This window comes from Alnus glutinosa, chromosome 10 (assembly GCF_958979055.1).
Source record: "Alnus glutinosa chromosome 10, dhAlnGlut1.1, whole genome shotgun sequence".
In the NCBI taxonomy this organism is placed as follows: domain Eukaryota; kingdom Viridiplantae; phylum Streptophyta; class Magnoliopsida; order Fagales; family Betulaceae; genus Alnus; species Alnus glutinosa.
The window spans coordinates 27,052,533-27,071,798 of record NC_084895.1 but is presented as its reverse complement, the minus strand read 5'-3'; the positions used below and the strand labels follow the sequence as shown (position 1 = coordinate 27,071,798).

Sequence of the window (19,266 nt, the reverse complement as noted above, 5' to 3'; positions counted from 1 at the left end):
TTCAAACCCGACATGCGATATAATAGTAAATAATTTTTTACATGACTCATGAACCCAATACAAAATTAGAGGGCTAGGGTTGAGAAGTTTGAGTCGTTTAATTAAATGGGTCGGATTATGATTGGCCTATGTAATCTTATACTCATACCTCAATATAATCTAAATCCAATATGCGAACACGAACCGATCATGCTACCCCTATTGACATGTGCAAGCTTTTGTTACTCCACAGGAACTAAACCGCATTGCTGGAGTGGACAAAACCTGCAATTTTGTGAAGGTTGGTTATATTGCAGAACAATCGAGTTCGTGTTTATGTTATCAACTCCTTTACTTTGTTTTTTAGTAAGTAATTCAATATATATATATATAAAGTTATCTCATTCTCCTGTAAGTATTTTATATTAATTAGCTAGTAATGAGACTAGGAATTGAAACAAAAGGATTAATATTGATTCTTGATGATGCAGGCTGACTTCATGAAAATGCCATTTCCTGACAATTCTTTTGATGCAATATATGCAATTGAAGCTACTTGTCATGCACCAGATGCAGTATGTATTCCAAAATCTAATAATTAGAATTTGACCAGAATTGTTGGCCGATAAGAAGAATTAGAAGACTAAAAAAACGTCTTAAAGAGATACAGAAATAATGAAGAGTTACGTGAGATATAAATCACTTCACGTGAAAGAGTTTGTAATGTATAGTAGAGAATTCCTAGGGTATAAAGTCTTAATAAGTGCAATTTGTAACGTATAAGAACTGATGAGCTGATGTGATTCATTATAAATAGAAGATAAATCATCTTAGTGCACTTATGAGAGTTAATTAAGCAGGGCGGCACAACTATAAAGCAAGTTAGACGGTCGCTTAAAGCCCCCAACAATAAGTTTGTTCCAAAAAAAAAAAAAAAAACCTAATCATAATCTGAAACCGTTTTTTCCAGTGGAATAAGGTTCTAAAAACAAGTTTGTTTGAAAAAAGAAAAAGAAAAAAGCCTAATTATAAGCTGTAACGGTTTTTTCCCAATAGAATAAGGCCCCAAAGATAGGTTTGTTTGAAAAAAGAAAAAGAAGAAAGCCTAATCATGAGCTGAAACGATTTTTTCTCAATAGTACAAGGCCCCAAAGATATGTTTGTTTGAAAAAAAAAAAAAAAAAAAAAAAAAAAAAAAAAAAAAAGCCCAATCATAATCTCTTCTTTGGAAACTCTTTAACTTCAATAGAAAAATAAATAGTTAAAGATCCAAGAACACAACAATTAATACTAACATAAAAATAGTTTATTTTCTTTCTTATTAGAAGACTTAACTAAAAAGATGTGGACTACATGGAAGTCAATGAAGAGAGTGAGACCCACAAAAAAAGACCTCATTTAAATTTTCGCCTTAGGCCCCAAAATATATAGAATCGCCCTGAAGTTAAGCATAACAATATTTTACCATCTTATATAGAACCTTGGCAAATCCACTTCCACTTTTTAGTGTCTTTTTCTTTTCTTCTCTTTGATCGGCTCATATTGGTTTAACTTTTGCTTCTGATCTGGACAGTGTGGATGCTACAAAGAAATATACAGAGTACTGAAGCCTGGCCAATGTTTTGCTGCATATGAGTGGTGCATGACTGATTCTTTCGATCCCAGTAACGAAGAACATCAAAAAATAAAGGTAAGAATTAAGATATGTTTGAAGCATGAAAAAACTGCTTTATTATATCGCTCCAATGTAACAAGCTTTCATTGGCACAGGCAGAAATCGAGATTGGCAATGGCCTTCCTGACATCAGGTCGACAGGAAAATGCCTTGAAGCTCTCAAACAAGCAGGTTTTGAGGTGACTGCTTCTTCTTTTTTCCAATCTGTTTCTATTATTGGCACAAGTTTCAACTTTTTGATTTATTCTGCACAAAGGTCATATGGGAAAAAGATCTTGCTGAGGACTCATATGTCCCTTGGTACGCGCATATGGATTCAAGTCGCTTCACACTGAGTAATTTCCGTATAACTGCTGCTGGGCGTTTCATTACAAGAAAAATGGTAGGATTTGTTTCATTGAAATGCTTCATTTGCGCTTTTACTAGATTTGCAAGAATTCATACTTGTTCAACTCTAGAAAGGCAGTTGATTTATCGCTGTGTTTTCATTTTTGCAGGTCAGGGCCATGGAATTTGTGGGACTTGCCCCAAAGGGAAGCCTACGTGTACAAATATTTCTAGAGCAGGCTGCAGAAGGGCTGTTTCAAGGTGGAAAGTGAGTGTTTCCCCCCTCAATACTTATTCTCTTTGATCTCATTATTTGAGAACTATGCTTAGGACGCAAAATGGCTATTCCATTAAAAAAAAGTAAATAGCTTTTATTGAGATTAAAAGAAGGTGACATGATAGATTCCCGATTTGAAAAAAATAGTTATTCTTATAAGAATAACTATTTCAAGTCTATCACAGATTTTTTCCTTATCTTTCTTTTCAAAGCTCTATTTTTTTCTTTCTCAGTAACTAAGTTGATAATAACCATTAATTAGTTATTCACACTATATTACTGTGTCTTTCAGGAGAGAGATTTTTACAGCAATGTATTTCTTCTTGGTCCGGAAGCCGCTTTCAGACAATCAACAACATGTTAATGTAGACTAATTACAAACTTGATGTCATAGTCAGACAATCAGTGACATTTTAATGTAAACTAATAAACCAAGCTTCTTTGGCTTGGGTGCTGTTGTAGCCTTCTGCTACATTGAGACATTGCTTCTTTTAATTTCTCTAATGAATAAATTTCTTCTCTGCCTAGCTTGGCTAGGATTTATGTGCATGTTTCTTTGTTAGCTTCTTTTTTTCTCTAAAAAAAAAATTATGTTTATGATTATATATGTCGCTTTCTTTTCCGCCCGACTTTGGTAATTTGGGTTTATCTACCAACATGTTGATAATGAGTTGCTGTACCCTTAATGCGAATCATGTGATGGGGGAAAAAGAAATTTGTGTTGGGGCGTTAATGGACATTGAAATTTTTGGGTCACGTCCATTGGGTTCGACCTGGTTTCACTGGGTTTCGGGCTGACTCAGCCCATTCAAACGGCCCAAATTTCTGCTCAAGCCGGAGCAGTCCACCACCTCCTCTGCCGTTCACCGGACTCTTCTACCAGCAGCCGAGACCACCATCTTTCACCGGCGCTTGCCGCCATCTTCCAAACTCCATTTTTGTCGTCCAGTATCTGCGTCATCCTCCAACCGTCGTCGCCATCCTCCTTGTCATTCTCTACACATTGCCACAGACCTCCGACAACCATCGTCGATCTCTGTCTTCCAACAACTACTACCGGCATCCACTGGTCACCGTCTTTTAACCAGAGTTCACAATTTAAGTTTCCTTGCGCTGCACGAGGTCCTTACGATTTCGGGTTTCGCAATTTAATTTCCTTCATGTTTCAGTGGATCGTCACATATCTGAGCTCACATACATTTTTTCTCTCTTGCCATACAAAATCATTATCAACTTCATCAAGCTTGGATTTTAATGCTGTCCGCACCATATCCATTTTTAATGAAAAAAAAAAAAAAAAAAAATCACATTCTTTTTCAAATGTTAAAATATTTAATATTCTTTAAATTAGGCTTTGTCCAACCTTCTACAAATATTACTGTTGGTACAGTTTCCGGTATGGTGACGTGTCGCCTAAAGATTCGCTGTTGATTTCTACCGAATACCTCAATCCTGCAAAAAGAACAAACAACTCGTCGGGGGTGCCGACCACGCCCACTCCGATGCCTAAGTCAGTCTAAATCGATTTTCTGCAGAGTATTCTGAATCTTAATCTTAAGAGCTTAGAGAATTCGTGTGTTTATACCTGGTGTGACGGTCTTTATTTATAGGCCGGACCTTCTTGACACCTAGTTGGATTAGGAGTTTGAGTCCTAGCCTGGTAGAACTTTAACTATATCTTCAGGGAATTCGAGTAGGAGTGTGAAGTCCGTAGTTGATCGCGTTTGTACTTCTTTAAACTTGATTCCGTGTCAATAACCATTTTATCCCATAAATTATGGATCTGTAGTTTATCCCTGATCTTCTGGGATTCTATCCTTATCGCACTCTAAGACGGATGTGGCGCATGGCACCTTTTAGAAGACTGTAGCACATTTCAGCCAACCTCCGAGGCGATGATATCCGAGATGTGTTCGCTCCGACCTGGAGATCTCGGGATATATCCATACCACAACGGGGTTATGTAAGTCCGAGATGTTTATACTCCGAGATGTTGACACATCCAATAGATATCACCCCGAGGAGATATCACACCGACTCGATATCATACCGAGACGTTATTACTCCGAGACACAAATATCCGAGATATGCTCGCTCCATTCAGACTAGGAGATCTCGGGATGTTCCACATACCGTAACCTGGAATGTTAAGACCGAGATGTCGTTATGCCTCCGAGATGTATTTGCACTGAGACGTCGTTATACCTCCGAGATCTATTTATACCTAGGCAATCTTTTCTTTGCTGGCCGAAATAAATGTCCGAGGCATAGATCCGAGATGTTTCTGAATCCACGTGTCTCTAGGGTTAATTTTATCCCTAACAGTTACCCCCCTAATTCTCTGATTTCAGAGATAAGAGAAATAAGGGAATTATTCTTCGTCTGCCACTCTGTACTTGCTACTGTGAAGGGCGCGTCTTTTCAACAGTTCAAACATTTAAATCTTACCGCTTCTTTTTCCAATGACAACCTCAGCTCTGTACCGCCGCCCTTTTGTCATCATGAAACGGTATTGTCGAGGCAGTGCATTTAATCCTGGAATACGGAAGGCGCGCCTTTTCACCTTTGAAAATTTTGAATCGACAGCGCCTTTTGGTATTTCAGACACGTAGGGGAGGGGGTATTTAAATTTTTGAACATTTTACTGTTCATTCCTCGTCACTTACCTACTCTCTCTCTCGATCCCCATTGTTAAACTTTCCTTTCTCTGTGTTTTCTGTTTCTACCCTTCTTCTTTCTTCCATGGCTCCCAAGAAGACTGTCTCAACTGCTGCCGCCTCATCTCGGGCTCGGACAAAGAGGTCCGACGGCTCTGTGGATCTTTCTCCTTTGGAGAGCAGGGTCGACACCATCATCTTTGCGAAGCATGAGGGTGTCCTTCGTTCAAACTATGAAATTTCTCCAACAATGAAGTTGTTTTATCAGGCGCCTGGAGCTCGGATCATCAACGGTGGCGACGTTACCCTGTATGAGAGAATGTTTCTTGCCGGGCTCCGATTACCATTTCCGGAGATTGCTCGTGACTTCGTCCTTTTTCTAATGATCGCACCTAGTCAAATAATGCCCAATGCTTGGCGGTATCTGTTTGCCTCTTACATCCTTTGGAGGCTTGTGTTGAAGAAGGAGATGAAAATCCGGCAATTTTTCAATATCTACAGACCGAGGCAAACTTAAGAGGGGATGATTGAACTCTGTGTTCGTCACCCGCCTGTCTTCATCAAGCTCAAGAGTGGGCTAACGAACAACAAATTCTGGGAGATGCAATTTTTCAGAGTTTCCGGGGAGTGGGAATGCCCCGACGGCACTCTTCTTCCTGAAGACCGTATGATGCCTCGGACTTGGCAATTGCTACGACCTGACCGAAGCGACCCCCCTTCACTCAGTGTATCCGAACTGGAGGATGTCAAGGAGATAAGTGGGTGGTCGGCTGCTAGGGTCAAGGCCGAAAGGTTTGAAGAAGTCGATTTTGACAGTCTTGTTACTGAGGAGAATTTAAGGCAATTTCTCGGATACGACATCCCGAGAGACAAACAGCTCATTACCAAGAGGGGAGCTATTAAGAAGAGGAATGACGCCCCTCCATCTCCGAGGCCTGCTACTAAGAAGAGGTCGTTCAAAAATTCCGAAGAAGTTCTCGGGGATGTCCCTGTGCAAAAGAAACAGAAAATTCCTTTGGCTGCCTTGGGTGCAAGGAGAACTCCTCCTTCGGCTCCGTCATCTGGAGCGAACGTTGAAGAGGGATCTGCAAGCTTTCGGGGTTTCATTCCCGAGGTTTCTCTCACACCCGAGGTTAGTCCTGCTCCGTCCTTTGTTCTACGGGATGAGTCTGGCTCCGAGGCCTCGTTCCAGGGTGAACAATGTGCGGAAACTTCTTTTGCTGAACCTCCTCTCGGGACTTCGACAACGGATGCCCCGGAACCCGAGTCGACAACGGACGCCCCGGAACCCGAGAGGTCTGGAGAAGGAGATGGGAATGTACCTGAGGCCCGAGACATTCCCGTCGCGCGCAGGGTGAAGCATCCAGCCAAGAAGCGGAAGTTCACAGCCCAGGACCGAATCGCTGAAAAGCTTTTGAAGGCCGAGCGGATGTGGGGCAAGGCGGTTATAAGACATTCTGATGCCGAGGAAGTGCGCCAAGAGCCTATCGCTTCAAGTGGTGAATCTCTGGAAGAGATGGGTGAAGAAGTGGGCACCCCCCGAGCTGAGCCTCTTGTTGAGGAGTTTGAAGTTGAAGGTATTCCCCGAACTCCTTCTTCGGAACGTCCAGAAACACCACCACTTCTCGAGGAAAACCTTGAAACGGGGCCTGCCACCCCCCAAGCGTTTGTGCAACTTGGGACTCATACCGGAGTACCTGAGGCTGACAATGTCGAAGAGCCTAGCCCCTCTCGGGAAGTGGTTGATCAGGAGGTGCCGTGCTCTGCTTCTGAAGCTCAAGATGCAGGTCAACCCGAAGTGACTCCCCATCTCGGAGTGCCTGAGGAGTCTCGGATCGACTCTGAGAGTGTCCTTCCTGAAGCTGGTGTGCTTCCCGAGACTTCGACTAGGAGCGAGTCTAGATTAAGATCTGATGGGTCCGAAGCGGCTCCAAGTGTAGGGACTGTACCTAATGTGGGTCCTAGCTCTTCCTCTAGGGTCTCGGCCGGTTTCGAAGTTTTAGGCAGGGGTCTTCTGGGTCATCCGATGGAGGCTATAAAGAATCTAATCCCCGAAGGGTATCTGGGAAATGCAGGGGCGTCTTCTCCCGAGAAGATTGCTCAAGGCATTCTTATCTCCCATTATCAAGTAAGTTTCTGGAGCTAGGCCTTTTCATTCTGTTTGCATCTTGCTTCTGACTTTGCTTACTTTTCTCTACGTAGCTCCTTGTGAAGATGACCGCCCTCTGGCAGAAGTACGAGAATCGTCCTGCGCCCCCGCCTACTCCTGCCCCCGAAGTGCAAGCTCGTATCTTGGGTTTAGACAACGAAGTCGCGACGCTGAAGTCTCTTCTTCAGTCCAAGGACGAGGAACTCGCCTCTCGGGACTCGATCATATCCGAGATGCGTTCTGCCAATGCTCGTTTGAGGAACGAAGTACTGGAGGCCAATGATCGGTACACGCGTTCTGTTGCGAGTCTTTCTTCCGAGCTGGATCGCGCAGATCAATTGTCTATCCGTTTGTCGGCCGTGCAGAACGAATGCTCCGAGGCATGCAAAAATGCTTTGAGTGCCGAAGCTGAAAAGGACAAGCTCAAAGATGAAGTTGAAAGACTTGCGACCGAGAGAGATAAAGCTGTTAAGGCGCAGGATCACTCGGAGAGTCTCTTAATTCGGCTCAGGGCTAGATATGACGCCGATCGGGCAAAGCTCAAGCGTTATTTGAAGCAGTTGAGCTATGCACCACATCTTCGGGATCAGAGTTGGGCTCGGGGTTGCCATTGGGGTTTCGAAAATTTTCGAACCTTGGTGACAAATCCCCAATATAAATTTGACCCCAAGACGGTTGGACCGATGCTTGTGGGTTTTCCTGAAGAAGCCATCCAGGAGATGGAGGAGTTCGGTAAGGACTTCATGCCTGATGTTCCGAATTGGGGTCTTGACGCGCCAGATCCCCGAGAAGATCCTCTTGACGATCCTGCCCGCTAGAAGCTGTGCCTTGTCCAGAACTCTTCCTCTTTTTTTTTTTTAAACCTGTACAAAACTTTGAATATGAAATCTTTTGAATGAAACTTTTACCTTTTAATTCTTTCTTTTCTGATCGTGGCATTCGAAGAAGCCTTTTACTTAGGCATTTTTCTTTTATGTAGTCTTTTCGTATCCTCTGAGGAATAGAATATCTTTTTCTGTTCTCGGTGTTGGTCTAGCCGAGAGACTTTCCCTGCTCTCGGTGTTAGACAAACCGAGAGACTTTTTCTGGTCTCGGTGTTGAACGACCGAGAGACTTTTTCTGCTCTCGGTGTTGAATGACCGAGAGACTTTTCCTGCTCTCGGTGTTGACAAACCGAGAGACTTTTCCTGCTCTCGGTGTTGACAAACCGAGAGACTTTTCCTGCTCTCGGTGTTGAATGACCGAGAGACTTTTCCTGCTCTCGGTGTTGAATGACCGAGAGACTTTTCCTGCTCTCGGTGTTGACAAACCGAGAGACTTTTCCTGCTCTCGGTGTTGACAAACCGAGAGACTTTTCCTGCTCTCGGTGTTGACAAACCGAGAGACTTTTCCTGCTCTCGGTGTTGACAAACCGAGAGACTTTTCCTAAGTATGAATCGGATTGATTCTTGGATTTCTGCGATTGTCAATAGATACTGGAAGTAGACATTCTTTATTGAATATGAAATTGTTTGTAAAAAGCTGAAAAAGAAAACAATAAATTACATAAAATATTTTTTCAGGTGCTCGGCATTCCATGATCTCGGAAGTATCTTCCCTGTTTCGGTCATCAAGCGATAAGCTCCCTTCTGATGGCATCCTATTACCTTGTAGGGACCTTCCCATACGGGTCCCATTTTGCCTTCCATTGGATCTTTCGTCATTAAGCTCACCTTCCTGAGTACCCAATCACCGAGCTGGAACTTTCTGGGCACCACCTGCTTGTTAAAGTACCGAGCCGTTCGATTCTGATACGCCGCCCATGTGACATGAGCGTCGTCTCTTTTCTCCTGCAACAGATCCAGGTGTACTTTAGCACTCTCGTCGTTGAGTCCTGGATTGTAGTGAGCCACACGAAAGTTTGGAGATCCTACTTCCACAGGTATTACCGCCTCGGTTCCATACGTAAGCGAGAATGGTGTCTCGCCCGTTGGAGTTCTTCTGGTGGTTCGGTACGACCACAACACCTCTGGAACGTATTCAACCCATGTTCCTTTCTTCTTATCAAGCTTTTTCTTCAGGATCTTTACCAGGGTCTTGTTCGTCGCCTCTACCTGACCGTTCGCCTTTGGGTATTGTACCGAAGCATAATGGTTTCGGATACGGAGCTCTGAACACCACTTCCGAAATGGTTCACAGTCAAACTGCTTCCCATTATCTGTGACGAAAGCATGAGGAATCCCAAACCGGCATACCACTGACTTCCAGAGGAAAGTTATGGCGTTCGCTGTAGTTATAGCTGCTAATGCTTCTGCTTCCGCCCATTTAGTAAAGTAGTCTACAGCTACAATCAAGAACTTCCGTCCACCTTTTCCTATCGGCATTGGACCAACTATATCCACTCCCCATTTCGCAAATGGCCATGGAGAAGTGAGCGGGGTGAGCTTCTCGGGACTAGCTTTCATGATTCTTGCGAATCTCTGGCATTTGTCACAGGTCTTGACGAGAAGAGCTGAATCTTTCTTGATCGTAGGCCAATAGTAACCTGCTCGGATGGTTTTTTGTGCCAGCATCCTTCCTCTTGAGTGGTCTCCGCACACACCTTCATGAATTTCCCTGAGAACATAATTCGACTCGGCCTTAGAGAGGCATTTGAGAAGGGGTTCGGAATATCCTCTTTTGTACAGTATCTCCCCGAGAAGGCAAAACCGTGCTGCTTGTATCTTCACCCTCCGAGCCGCAACTTTATCTTCGGGCAGCAACCCATGTCTGAGGAACTGGATAATGTCCATTGCCCACTCTGGCTCCTCTGGTGCTGAGTCTACTTCCATAACCTTGGTCCTCGGGGCTATCGAAGGTTCGGTCAGAACAATAATTTGCCTTCTTGATGCTTCAATCTCTTCCTCTGTTCCTGACGCGATCTTTGAGAATTCATCGGCTCGGATGTTTTCCTCCCGAGGTATTTTTGTGATGACGAACCTTTCGAAATAGGATTGGAATCGCCGTACCTCTTCCAAATACCTAGCCATTCTATCTTCTTGTGCTTCGAATTGCCCTTGGACTTGGCCTACGACCACCTGAGAGTCACTCCGGATTTCGACATTAGTTGCCCCCATCTCTCGGGATAATGCTAAACCTGCTATCACCGCTTCGTACTCAGCTTCATTGTTCGTCGTAACGAAATCCAGTTTTACAGCAAAACCGAACTCTTGCCCTTCGGGATTCTTGAGGAGAACTCTTACTCCGCTTCTGCTCTGTGTAGAAGAGCCGTCTACAAACACAACCCAGGTTGACTCCTTGGGAAGTTCTTCTGCTTCAGGAATGTTGCAGAATTCTGCCAGGAAATCTGCTAGAACCTGTCCTTTGATAGCCGTCCGAGGATGAAACTCGATATCAAATTGTCCGAGTTCCACCGCCCAGTTGACTAATCTTCCCGAGAGGTCAGGTTTTTGCAACACCTTCTTCATCGGATACTCAGTTAAAACTCTGATAGCGTGAGCCTGAAAGTATGGCCTCAATCTTCTGGCTGAAATGATCAAGGCGAACGCCAACTTCTCGATCCGAGGATACCTCCCCTCCGCGCCATGCAGTGCTTTACTTGTAAAGTAAACTGGTCTCTGAACCCCTGAGTCTTCTCGGACCAGCACCGAGCTTACTGCTGAGGGAGAGACTGCCAGATAGAGATAAAAAATCTCCCCTTCAGTTGGGCGGCTCAACAGTGGTGGGTTGGCTAGATATTCTTTCAACTTTTTGAAAGCTTCCTCACACTCCTCACTCCATATAAATGCTTTTCGTAAAATTTTAAAGAAGGGAAGGCACTTATCTGTCGACCGTGATATGAAACGGTTCAAGGCCGCAATCCTTCCTGTCAGCCGTTGGAGTTGTTTTGTTGTTCTCGGGGCTTCCATCTCGAGGACAGCTCTGACCTTCTCTGGATTAGCTTCAATGCCCCTTTGTGACACCATAAACCCCAGAAACTTGCCTGAAGAAACTCCGAAGGCACACTTCACGGGGTTGAGCTTCATGTTGTATTTTCTTAGAGTGCGAAAAGTTTCTCGGAGGTCTTCTATGTGTCTGTTTGCCCGAACACTTTTAACCAGCAGGTCATCTACGTATGCCTCAACGTTTCGGCCAATTTGACTTTGAAACATCCGGTTCACAAGTCGTTGATATGTGGCTCCAGCATTCTTCAGTCCGAAGGGCATCATCTTATAGCAGTAAAGTCATCGGTCTGTGATGAAAGCAGTTTTATCCTGGTCTGTTTCTTCCATGCAGATCTGATTGTACCCCGAGAAGGCATCCATGAAGCTTAAGAGCTCATGTCCAGCTGTCGAATCCACCAATAAATCTATCCGAGGCAGGGGAAATCTATCCTTCGGACATGCTTTATTCAGGTCGGTGAAATCTACACACATCCTCCACTTCCCGTTTGACTTCTTCACCAGTACTACATTGGCCAGCCATTCGAGATAATCCACCTCTCGGATGAATCCAGCTTTCAGCAACTTCTCTACTTCTTCAGCAACAGCCATGTTTCGTTCGGCAGCAAAAGCTCTTCTTCTCTGCTTCACAGGGCGATAATTGGGATCCACATTCAGCTTATGGACAATAACCGAGGGATCAATCCCCGGCATATCTTCATGGCTCCAGGCAAATACATCTTTGTTGCGCCTCAAGAACGCCACCAGATCTTCCTTCATGGGTTGAGGGAGTTGTGAGCCTATATGAACTTTCTTTCCCGAGTCGCCTATCTCGAACTCCTCCAAGGCTTCCACAGGCTCCCCCAACGGTGATTGCTATTTTCCATCCTCCTTAGTTTTCTCTCCCCGACCGTGCTGCCTCGGGGTATCTTTTAAGGACAGATTGTAGCATCTCCTAGCTTCCTTCTGGTCTCCTTTTACCTCTCCAACTCCTTCTTCTGTTGGAAACTTCATGCTGAGATGTGGTGTTGAAGTCACCGCTTTGAAATCGTTAAGAGCCGTACGTCCTATAATGGCATTGTAGGCCGAGACCTTATCAACTATTAGGAACTTCACCATAATGACTTTCTGCCTTGGATAAGTCCCGGCTGTCACAGGTAAATCGATAGAACCGAGAGGCAACACCTTCTCTCCAGCAAAACCCTGTAGCTGGCACGAGACTGGAACCAGCTTTTCTGATGGAACACCCATGTGATCGAAAGCTGATTTAAAAAGAATATCAGCCGAGCTCCCAGTGTCAATGAGGATCCGCCGGGTCTGATAATTTGCTATGGTCAAGGTGACCACAAGGGTGTCTGTGTGCGGAAGCGAGACTCCAGCATAATCATCATCAGAGAACCCTATAACCAGAGGGTCATATTTCCGAGACTTTCGGGGCTTCTGGACCGAGTAAACTTCGAAATCATCTAACTGCCTGGCATACGCTTTCCGAGCCGAGTTAGACTCACCTCCTCCTCCGAATCCTCCCGAGATGGTGTGAATGATAGGGAGATTGCCTTGCTGCGCCCCCCGAGGCCTGCTTCTACTTCTCCCTCTTCTTTCATCCCTCCGAGGTCGAGGTGCTGGCTCTCGGCTTCTTTCTCTTCTTTCATCTTGTCTCGGTTGATAGTTTCTTCTATTATCCCGATCCTCTTCCCTCCTAGGCCTCGGATAGTGATCTCGCTCCTGTTGATTCCTCTCATTGACGAGGAATCGGACTAGCTTCCCATTCTCAATGAATTTCTCGATCAACTGCCTCAACGAGACACACTGCTCGGTCAGATGACCGCGTGAATCGTGGAAGGCACAGTACTTGTGAGCCAAGTGCGGAGGGGGATTTCCTTGAATGGGTCTCGGTCTCTGGTAATTCGGATCTTTCTTGAGTTCCATGAGCACCTCGGTGATGGAGGTGTTCAACGGTGTCCACTTGTAATCTCCGAAATTTTTCTTCGCCTTCTTATACTCTGCGGGACCAGCATCCTGTATGGGCTAAGGATTCTTCTTTTTCTTAGGCTTCTCGGTGGACGGCTGTTGTTGTTGCTGGGAATTATTGAGGAGGGCTCGGAGCGTTTCTTCCTGGTTGATGTACCTGTCCATCTTCACCATAAAGGTTTGAAGATCTTTCGGCGGTTTCAACGCCAATTCTGCCATCAGAGGTCCATCTTTTTTCAAGCCTTGAAAAATCGCACCGTAAATGAAGTCGTCTCGTGCACTCTCTGTGTCCAGCTTCTCCTGGTTGAACCTCCACAGATAGTCTTTTAGAGACTCATTCGGTCCCTGCTGTACAGAGAGTAAGTATCCTCGGGGTTTTCTTCTAGCTCTCCCAGATACGAACTGGGCCAGGAATTTTCTTCCAAGGGTGTCGAAGCAATCAATCGACCTTGGTGTGAGATTCCTAAGCCAGTCTCGGGCCTTTCCTGACAAGGTGAGAGGAAAAGCTCGGCATGCCACAGCATCTGGTGTCTTGTGCAGGGAGACATGGGACCGGAAATTGTCCAAGTGCTCCACTGGATCTTCACTGCCTGAGAAGACAGGAATGTCAGGTACCTTGAATCTTCCAGGTAAGTCGCAGTTGGACACTTCTTCGGTGAATATGGACTCCTTGTGCTAGAAGAGGTTGTCAACAAGGGACTCATTCCCATCACGTTTCTGGTCAATCGTCTTTGACAGCACGTCATATTTTGCGCCTAGATCCTGGACCATCTTCTGCAACCTCTTTTCTGCCTCCGTGGGTGGAACCGGATTGATGGGCTCTCCATGGTTCTTGTTCCGCCCGTCTCTCTTTCCATGATTCTCGTTCCGCCCGTCTCTCTCTTCATGATTCTCGTTACGCCCGTCTCTCTCTTCATGATTCTCGTTCCGCCCGTCTCTCTCTTCATGATTCTCGTTCCGCCCGTCTCTCTCTTCATGATTCTCGTTCCGCCCGTCTCTCTCTCCTGACCCTTCGGGGTTTCCCTCAAGGTTTGTCCCATCGGCTGCATCATGATTGAACGGCGGCGGAGTTCGTGCGGCTAGGAGCACAGCATTCTGAGCCAGCAAATCCTCCACATTCTTCTGCGCCTGGGCCAACTGCTGACTCAGTTGGGTTATCCGGGCCTCTGGTCCTGCAGATTCTGCTTCTCCACGAGCATCGTCTCGGCTGGTAGGCGGTACTTCGTTTTGGATCGACTTGGAACGTCTTGTCGTCACCATCGCGGATTTGTTTTTCGTAAGAACAATTGATCGTTCCCACAGACGGCGCCAAATTGTTGGTACAGTTTCCGGTATGGTGACGTGTCGCCTAAAGATTCGCTGTTGATTTCTACCGAATACCTCAATCCTGCAAAAAGAACAAACAACTCGTCGGGAGTGCCGACCATGCCCACTCCGATGCCTAAGTCAGTCTAAATCGGTTTTCTGCAGAGTATTCTGAATCTTAATCTCAAGAGCTTAGAGAATTCGTGTGTTTATACCTGGTGTGACGGTCTTTATTTATAGGCCGGACCTTCTTGACACCTAGTTGGATTAGGATTTTGAGTCCTAGCCTGGTTGAACTTTAACTATATCTTCAGGGAATTCGAGTAGGAGTGTGAAGTCCGTAGTTGATCGCGTTTGTACTTCTTTAAACTTGATTCCGTGTCAATAACCATTTTATCCCATAAATTATGGATCTGTAGTTTATCCCTGATCTTCTGGGATTCTATCCTTATCGCACTCTAAGACGGATGTGGCGCATGGCACCTTTTAGAAGACTGTAGCACATTTCAGCCAACCTCCGAGGCGATGATATCCGAGATGTGTTCGCTCCGACCTGGAGATCTCGGGATATATCCATACCACAACGGGGTTATGTAAGTCCGAGATGTTTATACTCCGAGATGTTGACACATCCAATAGATATCACCCCGAGGAGATATCACACCGACTCGATATCATACCGAGACGTTATTACTCCGAGACACAAATATCCGAGATATGCTCGCTCCATTCAGACTAGGAGATCTCGGGATGTTCCACATACCGTAACCTGGAATGTTAAGACCGAGATGTCGTTATGCCTTCGAGATGTATTTGCACCGAGACGTCGTTATACCTCCGAGATCTATTTATACCTAGGCAATCTTTTCTTTGCTGGCCGAAATAAATGTCCGAGGCATAGATCCGAGATGTTTCTGAATCCACGTGTCTCTAGGGTTAATTTTATCCCTAACAATTACATTGTAATACAGTTTATATACACACTTCAATATATGCAAGATATAGCTCTAAGGTTTCATCAGCCTCTTTTTTCTCTGTGCTTCCGCTCTCAAGCTCTTAATGTACTTTACATATTTCTACACTTTTTTTTGAACTGAAGTACATTCCTTGCTTTCCAAATTCTCCATATCCAGAAGAAAAAACGTCACATGAACTTCATATCTAAGGTTTTTAATCTTCTGTTTGTACAATTCTTTTATAGAAATCAGCACCCAATTGAAACCAGAACACAAATAATAATAATGTGAGGAGGGCTACCAACTCTCACATTGAAGAATCAGTTCCTCTCAAATTATCTATTCAAATTTAAGAGAATTTGAACAGGTGATTGTGAAATATTATTTATGAGATCTACCTAACCAAATAAAAATTAGACTGCTCAACCATTTATCTAATCAGGTAGGTCCCATAAGTGATTTCTACCCGAATTATCTCAAATTCAGGTAAATAATTTGAGATGATCATAATCTCATTTAAGCGAAGTTAGCACTTGACAGCTCTCATGAGGGAGGACACTGCTCACTAGTGTGGGCTGCCAAGACTCCCACTTGAGAGGGTTGCCACCCTTCATGGTGAGCTTAAGGATCCTCTCCATTTCAAATGAAATGGAAAGGAGCTGGTTAGTGATTTCAAGAGGCCAGGTAAAATGGTCTAAAAAAATAAAATGACTATTTTACCCCTCTAAAATGAACTAACCGACTCCTCTCCATTTCGATCTGTTTCCTCATGGTGAGGGCTGTCAACCCTCAAAATTTGCCCCATTTGTGAAATTACCCTTTGCATATGCCCCATTTGTTTGCTATTGTTGATCTTTGCCCCATCAAAATCCACCTCAGGTTATAAAATTTGTGAAATGAATTCTTCCTTCTTATTGTAAAAGTTTATGGGCCTTACTTACTCTTAAAAGACATATTAAGAGAGGAGGGGTGTCCATGGCTTATAAAGTGTCCAGATTATGTATTTCTTGACGATGTGAAACACTTTAACACACTCTCTCACGTGTTGTCACTTTTGGCCAAACACGTGTTCAACCGGGAGAGAAGGGTCCATCATCGTTCAAGGAACTTCCTCTGATACAATGTTTAAGTCCATGGACCTTACTCACTCTCAAAAGATGCATTGAGATATGATGGGTGTCCATAGCTTATAAAGTGCCCAAATCATGTATCTCTTAGTAATGTGAAAAACTTTAACACTTATGCCGTCTCATTCCTCACTTTCTTTTATCAAAACTTAAAAATCTAATTCTTTCAAAATTAGAGACCTAAAGACTAAATTGAAATCCAATACAAATTTTAAAATTAATTTTTCATAAAAAAATAAAAATAAAAAAAAAATTACTATTGTCAAATTGTTGATATATTGTCAATGTCATGTAAGTATTTATCATTTTTTTCTAATTCATTATTTATCACTCCAATATTTACCATATTTTAAAATAATAAATACGGGTGTAATAAAATATTAATCATTTAAGTCAAAAACATATTAGATTTTTGAAAATATGTAGGTAATAAAACAATTTGAGAATTATAAAATGTATTAATTGCAAGACTAATACCGATTCTAAAAAGTATTCTAAAAAAAAAAAATGCAATTTTGTTTAAATTCATACTTTTTTATCTACAAAATTGCAATACCAAACGCACCTTAAACTACTAAATTTGAGATCCGCATGCAATCTTATCTTTTGGAGTTGGCTGAACTTTTGAGGAGCTTTAGCAAGTACGTTTGTTGCCATCAAATGACACTTTTGTAATATTTTAGTAGTGTTAAGCTTATAGGTAAATAACTCTGATATTATATATAAAGATGTATGTTTAGTAAGCTAAGGTGTTTAACTCAGTTTATACAACTGAGTTTCTTGTTTCACCTAAAAAAAAAAAAAAAAAAAAACCAAAAGATGATATATGCAAATTTTTATGCATAAATCATAGAATGTAGTAGCTCCATGTATAATATGATCGAGATTATTCCGCTTCTCGACTTATTATCTAAGTCGGGGTGTTATAATGGCAACCCGTCTTAGGGGTTGTCGTGACTACTTCCGAGGCATGAGGGTGGTCACAGCCACACCCAAAGCTATATATAACGACTGCGACCCCCAAGACCGGCCTAATAAAATATTTGACTACAACTCCAGTAGACTGCCATTCGTTTAGGAATATTGAAATGAGTGTTATCAGGACTCCTTCGTGGACATAGTACTAGTAGTTTATATTACCAACATCACAAAATTGAGTGAAAAAAAAGGCAGCCCCGACTAATCCAAACTTTATGGCTACGACTAGAGCCCAAGGCAAGAAAGCATCATAAACAACACAATCGATAGGGCAAGCTGGGCTAGAAATTTTTTCGAGGAGCTCATGATCAGTCAAAGTTTGCAACCCAACTCGCCTAAAGCACTCCAAATAAGCGCGGATGCTCTGTGCTTATGCTCTCCTGCCATTATCGTAGCCGTCGGAGAAAGGAGGCATAAGGCTTACTATCCATGGCCATTCTTACTTCAACTTGGTTTTTATAACAAATGTCAAGAAATTGGGTCTAGAATTGGAGAGCAACTCATAACTCAACGGCCATAGCCTCTCTTTCAAGGTCACCTCCAGTAATGCCAAGACTGTCACCAGCTACAATGTTGAAAAGAAAATCAAAAGGATATAGAAATATAAAAGCAATAGTGGAAATAAAAGAAGTAGATACAATGAATTGTACATAGTTCAGTTTATAATTTACTTTTATTGAAGCCCTAAGGCTACATTTTTCTCTAATTTGCTTGATGATTTTGGACAATTACATATTTTTAATTGCATCTAACAAATTGAAATATGCAGGTATGAATGGCACCCAATAAAAGACCAAGATTCCCTGCGTTCTCAAGAGTTGATAAAGGTAAAGAACCACTCGTTGGTTCATGTCCATCCTCTGATGACGACGAGACACAAGATCCTAATGCTGAATCCCCATACAGACCTGCATTTGAAGAGAATGATACTCTGTCTCATTCACAATTTGAAAAAGGATTTACTATGCCCCCCCTCCACCGGGTTGGTACCTGGGATGGGAGGATGCGTCACAACGTATTGGTTCCACCACCGTCGTACCCATTCCAGAGCGAAGTGAAAACCAACTGCCATCACCTTCCACCGGTGACCTACATGCATCTTTACACACATCCACACCTAGTCTAGACACGGAACAGCCACAACCACTGGTCGTTGGGCTGGGAGAGGTCCGCACTATTGGTATGTTGTAAAAATTTGAACTTTTTATTGAATTGTGTGGTTCATGTCTAACATCTATTAGATGTAAACTACAGATAGCGATGGTAGAGTGAATGTCAGGCCAATGCCTTCGCCTGCTAATGTTTGGCAGTTGCCACGAGGTGAAAGGGTAGTGATTGAATTTAATGAAGGATGTCAGCCGGTTGGCCCTGGTAGTGAAAAATTGAGAAGCCTTGGGGGGAAGCTGATCAGAAGCAGTCAATTTAGCGAGTTAGAAACACATAATTGGAGGAAGGTATCAACTCAAAAGAAGGAAGATATTTGGGCTACTCTAATGGTAGGTAATGTTTGTTTTGTTACACTTGAAGCCACAAAATTATAACATTATAATTGTCAATTTGTATGTAGTCAAAATTCCATGTTGAGACTAGTCAACAACTGAGTGAAATTAAAAGGATCACATTCATAGACCTGGGGAAAAAGAGGAAGGATTATAGGTATGGGATCAAGCATTCACTACAAATTAAGGAGGGTGAGACAGTTGAAGAAATCCTTGAATCGACACCTACCAACCATAGGCTCCCTCCTGAAACTAGTAATGGTTCGGAGATGGAAAAGTGAAATTGATAAGGTAATACATAACATGACTATTATGATGTATTATGTTTTACATGCGTTCTATATCTCACTATGGTAATAAATAATATAGGAAAGGGCCAATGTAAACAAAGAAAGCCGGGCCTTGCAGAAATTTCACCACACCTCTGGGTCAAAGAGCTTTGCACGTCTTGCATATCAAATGGTATG

At 43.3% G+C, this 19,266-nt stretch overlaps 1 protein-coding gene across 1 annotated transcript; it reads left to right on the top strand.

Annotated features, from left to right (window-relative positions):
- Nucleotides 1–105: 105 nt before the first annotated feature.
- On the top strand, nucleotides 106–2,807 carry LOC133879284 (cycloartenol-C-24-methyltransferase-like). The gene is made up of 8 exons (XM_062317813.1): nucleotides 106–130; nucleotides 216–280; nucleotides 471–554; nucleotides 1,553–1,669; nucleotides 1,750–1,833; nucleotides 1,911–2,036; nucleotides 2,152–2,249; nucleotides 2,551–2,807. Exons 1-8 carry the CDS (start codon nucleotides 106–108, stop codon nucleotides 2,630–2,632), a joined length of 681 nt encoding a protein of 226 aa, XP_062173797.1. The 3' UTR covers nucleotides 2,633–2,807.
- The last annotated feature ends 16,459 nt before the right edge of the window (nucleotides 2,808–19,266 follow it).

Excerpts from the sequence above, each read along its gene's own strand:
- LOC133879284 (XM_062317813.1), top strand. The coding sequence starts at position 106 with ATGGGTCGGATTATGATTGGCCTAT. Across the intron at positions 555-1,552 it reads CTTGTCATGCACCAGATGCA|TGTGGATGCTACAAAGAAAT; the intron begins GTATGTATTCCA and ends TGATCTGGACAG. Across the intron at positions 1,834-1,910 it reads TCAAACAAGCAGGTTTTGAG|GTCATATGGGAAAAAGATCT; the intron begins GTGACTGCTTCT and ends TTCTGCACAAAG.